The 6,000-nt window shown below is 30.9% G+C and overlaps 1 protein-coding gene across 1 annotated transcript in view; it reads left to right on the top strand.

The window, feature by feature from the left end:
• LOC140441909 (uncharacterized) overlaps positions 1 to 5,520 on the top strand; it is a 91,131-nt gene extending 85,611 nt beyond the window's left edge. Inside the window, exons 15-16 of the mRNA XM_072532907.1 lie at positions 2,775 to 2,945; positions 5,367 to 5,520. Of these exons, the coding sequence (XP_072389008.1) occupies positions 2,775 to 2,945; positions 5,367 to 5,444 (249 nt within the window). The 3' untranslated portion in view covers positions 5,445 to 5,520. The remainder of the gene's footprint in view (positions 1 to 2,774; positions 2,946 to 5,366) is intronic.
• Positions 5,521 to 6,000: the final 480 nt, after the last annotated feature.

Below are 6,000 nucleotides of genomic sequence, written 5' to 3' on the forward strand. Positions count from 1 at the left end.
CAAGATTACTACAAACGACTATTAACTCAAAAATATTTTTTATTTATTTATTCTTTTATCATGGGCGCCGCCAGGATTATTTTCAGGGGGGTGCATCTGCTTTTCAGGAAGTAGTAGTAAAAAGCACGGTAAACGTATTGTATGGAGTTCTCCATACTCTTTTTAATTACTTACTTTATTTAGAATATTTTTGCCTGTATTATCAGTTAGAGTTAATTTGTATAAAATGAGGAACAAAAATTAAAATGGAATTTTAAATATTATTGTTTATTTAGCTAATAATGAATGTATAAATATATTGGTTAACCTGCTGTACAATTATTTTGTAAATAACATTATAATAGTGTACTTACTAATTATTTAAATTTATAAATCATCATCATCGTCACTAAATTCACTGCTGCTATCATTTTGTAAATCTATAATCACTGGATTAATTTCACTAATTTTATTTTCCCGGATCCACCACTCTTCTATTAATTTCTCACATTTATTTACAGTTTTGGCCCATATTTCTGGGGTTGCAGTTGCATTTTCGTAACCACTGCATCCAACGTGATTATCATAATACCTTTTACATATACCCCAGATGTGTTCGATGGGATTAAACTGGCAGTGATACGGCGGTAACCGTAGTACTTGATGCCCATAACTTGAGACAATTTGGTCAACTATATAAACTGTTGGTTTTTCATTACGTTTCGAAATTTCCAATAACTCTGATTTGAAGGCGTATTCTGGAAAATTGATATTATTTTTAACTAACTAATTTTTTATTCCCGGTACGTTCCAAGAATGTTTTAGTTGTTTCTCCAAAATCTCCGTATGGTAAGGTGCTTTGCCTAAAACTATAACTGATGGTTTACTCAGACTAGGCTAGTTTCTCCTCAAGCCATTTAACAAACATATCTGCATCCATGTTTTCATGGTAATCAGCAGATTTTGATTTTGAAGAAAAAATCAAATCTGCGTTTTTTATAAAGCCTTCTTTCCCTCCTGCATGAAGAATGATGTGTCTTTTGCCTTCGCTATCTGTGTGTTTTATTGATTTTATGCTGTCGTCTTGCCAAATTATTTTAGTTCCACTCTTTGCAAATATCCATGTCTCATCTAAGTATACGAATGTTGCATTTTCAAAAGTAAGCTATTATTTTCTTTTTTGAATTTAAATCCTAAATCTCTCAACACTTTTCAAAGGCTAGTTCTCAGAAACTTGTCTTTCTCTTATTTTGGCCAGTAAAGTATCTAAACCGACATGTTGATTGTTTTCACGCATTCGATACAGAATATTGCGAATTTCAAATTTTTCTCCATCAGGCAATGCTCCTAAAATATATACGAGTTATTTTCTTGTCTTCGGTATACTCAGTCACATTAAGATCTTTTTGAGAATCTCATGACAGTTTTCATTACAGTTTTTAGCTTACTTTCACTTATTCCACGTGCGTCACAAACGCGTTGATTTATACATAATAACGACTTTAAAGGTCCACCATTGTCTCTTTCCATGGTAAAGTATTTATGCACATTTGCAATTAATTCATCAATATCCAACTTACGTCTAGGCATGATGGCCACTTGAAACTATACTTTGAATTACAATACACTGAGTTTAGATCAATATGACAGAAACTTTCTAACTGTTGTGCTTGAGAGGTAAAATATAATATAACCACTTACAAAGATCCTACACACATTAAGCAAATTAGCCTAATGGTCATTCGGAATGCCGATTGTAATTTAATTATGTTTGATAAAAAGTTTAGAAATGGTTGGAAAATTATTTTCATTTGAAAATAAAAAGTATATTTACCAAAACCCTAGCTTTAACCCATAATCGCAGACGTCTTAAAAACGCACACTCTAAAAGACATATGGTCAATCTAACTACTATTTAAATTGACAAAATGTTGTAGTTTACTCCGAAGTATTTTTTAACAAAAATTTAAGTGATATTTTAGTACAATATGTACTTTGAATATAAACTATCCTTAGCACGGTAGTATTCGTTTCAGAAAAAAATTATTAAACAAGTAGGTGAAAGAAATTTTCGTTAAATAATATTATACAAGAGTATTATTTATTAAAAAAAATGTAACCTTTGTGTTATACCTAAAATTTAGCAAAGTGTTAAACATTATGAAGAACACTAGTGCAGTTTACCGTGTCTTTTAATACAACGAAAGGTTTTCTGCGAATTCCGTTAATCGTTTATAGGTGTAAATTGGTTGAATGTACTGTATGTACTTGCTTTCCGTACAGGCCCTTGCACCCCGCTGCAGTCACCTATGTCTCTTATATCGATATTAGACATTTATCGATTTTTTGGTCGTTTACATTAACACTGAGATTGCAAAAACTGTTCGCATGTTTTAAATAACATTTTCGAGTATCGACTATTTACTTAAATGTAATTCCTACTAAGATATTAAATAATACCAGATCATTTATTTTTAACCATCAACAAAAATATAATATACGATACAAGTATGAATTTGATGGTAATACATGTTAACAGATATCGCCACCGCAGTACACATTTCTTTGTCGGTAATAGTGATTAGATAACATAAATCATTTTTTAATTATATGTGTGTAATATTAATGAAGATTTTAAATTTCATATGTACATTGTATAATTACATCAGGTATTGGCGCATTTACCCATTTATATTTAATAATTTATTTATTATAAATTAAATTTATATAATCTTGGTCGTATTAGTTATGAACTTTATTCCTAATATAACTAAAAATATTGCTAATATTTGTAGAGAATGAGAATAAAATTAGAGAAAACCACTAACAGTGAAATGGTCTTAAAAATGAAACTTCAAGACAGTTCTAAAACCAGAAGTCATTCTCCTTCCATGCCAGTTAAAGATGTATCATCTCATCCTGTGTCATTAAAATCTAGAACTTATTTTTACAGTTCAGCGTCTATCGTAAGTAATTTTCAAATTAATTTCTATTATTTACACATATTTATTATAAATAATAATGTTTCTTATCAATATTAACTTCTTAAGTATTCGCTAAGAGTTATTAGGTATATATATTGTTATAGATTTGTGAGAATGTTTTCGGTAGTTTCTAAGAATTTGTGACTTTTTTCAAGGGTATAATTGTCAGCATGTCCAAACTTACACGATTTCTTTGCAGGCATGTTAGCCATCTAAACGCTAAAATGTCAAGGAGCGAGCACATAAAAATTTGGAAGGCTATTATTTCATATCTGTTTACTTCCCTTATACTCTATGATTTCGTAAAAGATTTCATATTAAAGCATTAGCGCTGAGTGTGAATTACTGATTCAAGGTAGATGATCAAGAAATTCTGTAGCTGTAGAATAACACATAGAAATCTTTCAAAAACTGTTAAAAGATGAAGAAGGATAGTCTATTAAATCTTATTATTTTTTAACTTAAAACTGCTTTGAGCTGTAAGTCTCTACAAAAAGTGAATTATCTACCGCTTATAAAAAATCTCAGGTCTCAAAGGAATGCGTGAAATATTTCTGATATTTTTTTAGACTAATTTTCTAACGAATTTTTCCCTTAAGTCAAAGAATACAAAAATTAATAAAATAGGTAAGGAAAAGTACTTGTTTTCACAGATAATTTTTAATGTTTCCTCACATACAGATATCCAAATAGTGAACTCAAGAAATAAAAACTTTGAAGTAACCCTTCTACCATCAAACGTGATAGCACTACTTCAGCAAATATATCAGAACGTATGTATTTGATAAACTCAAAAGGATTTGCAAAAAGCATATACTTCACGGATTTTAACTACAAAGATAGTGTTTTTGAGTTTTTCAAGAAACTCAATTACCAGAATTTCTGTTCTATGTTAACGGACTTATGGAGCTGCTTAAAAGGAAGCAACCTACAAAGAGCTTGGACGAAACTGATGGTAAAAGAACGAGACAATGAAGATATTGTTGAAATTTTAGATCTTGAAGGAATTTCTGAATTTCCTGACTGAATGTGATTAACGCAAAAGAGTATCAGTCAATGGATAACGATTCCTCTTCTCATGCTACTTGTACATTACGGATGTTGGACATAGCTAACATGGCTATTTTGACTTTGTTGACTGCTGCCCTAAAAAGTCCGGTAGTGCTTAAGTTAAACCCTTTTCGTAGGTAATGAAGGATATTCTTCTTATTCTTCTTATTCCTGGACACTTTTCCATCCATCTTACCTTAGAGTATGGTCAGAAGCAGGACATATCGTTGTTCATTACGTATTTTATGGCTTCAACGTTTACTCGACGAAACTTCTTACCGACAAGTGGGTTATGATCTGACTTTTTGAATTTTTGAATCTTTTGTTTATTAAAACATACTTAGTTAATCTAATTCCTTATGGGATTTTCTGGCATGTTACCGAAAACCTGGTGGTTTGGTCGATAAAAACATCACTTTCACAGGCAATAATATCTGTACACTCAATATAGTAGTCATTAAATCACATAACTTTTTGATTGCCTAAATTTTACGTTATCTGAACTATAGCAGTTACTAATTAATTCTTATAATCAACGCTCTATGTTGAAGAATCGAACAAGCGATGAAAACACTCATGAACAACATGAAAATATTTTTTACAAGATCAGACTTTAATCTAGAGCTCGGAATCCGAATGATCAGATGTTACGTTTTCTCTGTTTTGCTATGAATAAATGTCTTTGAGATGTATATATACAGACGGATGTTATGAATTCCATGGGTACAAAAAGTTACCAACGGTGAGGTACTTCGGCACGTGGGTAAACAAAAAAATTACTAAGCATATTCACAGAGAGAAAATACGATACTTGGGGTATGTGTTGAAGGGTGAAAGATATGAATTACTCCAAAACATATTACAAGGTAAAGTACTGGGTAAAAGTTTAGTTGGAAGATGCCAGAACTCGCAGCTGAAAGACCTGAATAGATGGTTTGACCGATCATCCGCAGAAATTTTTCTAACAGAAGTTTCCAAAGCTACAATTGCCATTTGGATAGCCAAACTTCGAAGGGACACGGCGCAATAAGAAGAAGAAGACGTTCTACTGCGATTTTTTGTCATATGATCATCATCTTTGGCTCGACAATCCTCTCTAAATCCTGGCCTGCTCTAAGTTTCGCTGCCATTCTGTTAGGTTTTTGATGACGTGTTGTCATCTTCTGATTTTTAGTGTTATTTTGTAATATAACATAGATATTTTCTAAATATCATGTTCAAATATGAAGGCGGCTTATCTTAAAGTCTAAACGCCAGAAAAATAAATTATTTTTCATTTTTTTGTTTATTTTTAAAAACATATTGGTACTATTGTTATGATCTTTATAGTTTTTCTTTTTGTTATACTTTTAGGACAACAGAAACCTAAGAGCTGACAGCGTAAGAAGATTGTCATACAACAATTTATCAACAAGCCGACTTGAAAAGTAAAAACGGCTCCGTATTTTAAAAAATGTGCAGTGCTGTGTATGTACTAGTATTAAAAATACTGAATATATTGTCAAAATTATTTTTGTCTGTCTATGTAAAACGTAAATGGAAATATATCTATCTATATCAAAGGGTAGGACGACAAGTCACATTTTTTGTCCGGTAGGGTAACTACTCCACCTAGGAAAGAAATATGAACTACCAACATTTGACATTTCAATCATATTTTCTGCTTGAAATGATTCGGGTGATTTGTTGCTACTTCATTCTATAATTTTTTTGTTTAATTAATTTTTTTTTAAGTTTTAATTTTTAAAGTTAATGAGTGACTGTAGATGGCAATTGATTGGATCTCCCATCGCATGCGACAGGCAAAATCACTAGTTAATTGATAATACTTTAGATTCAAAAGATTTATCGGTGCTATAAATAAATATTTCTTTTCATGTAGAAACTCATTCACAACTAATTTTTGGTAGACATATTAAGAACCGCTTAGATTTTATGAAGAAGGAGAATTAGTTATTTATGCTAAGAATTATAGCAATTTAAATAA

This window comes from Diabrotica undecimpunctata, chromosome 5, assembly GCF_040954645.1.
Source record: "Diabrotica undecimpunctata isolate CICGRU chromosome 5, icDiaUnde3, whole genome shotgun sequence".
NCBI lineage: Eukaryota > Metazoa > Arthropoda > Insecta > Coleoptera > Chrysomelidae > Diabrotica > Diabrotica undecimpunctata.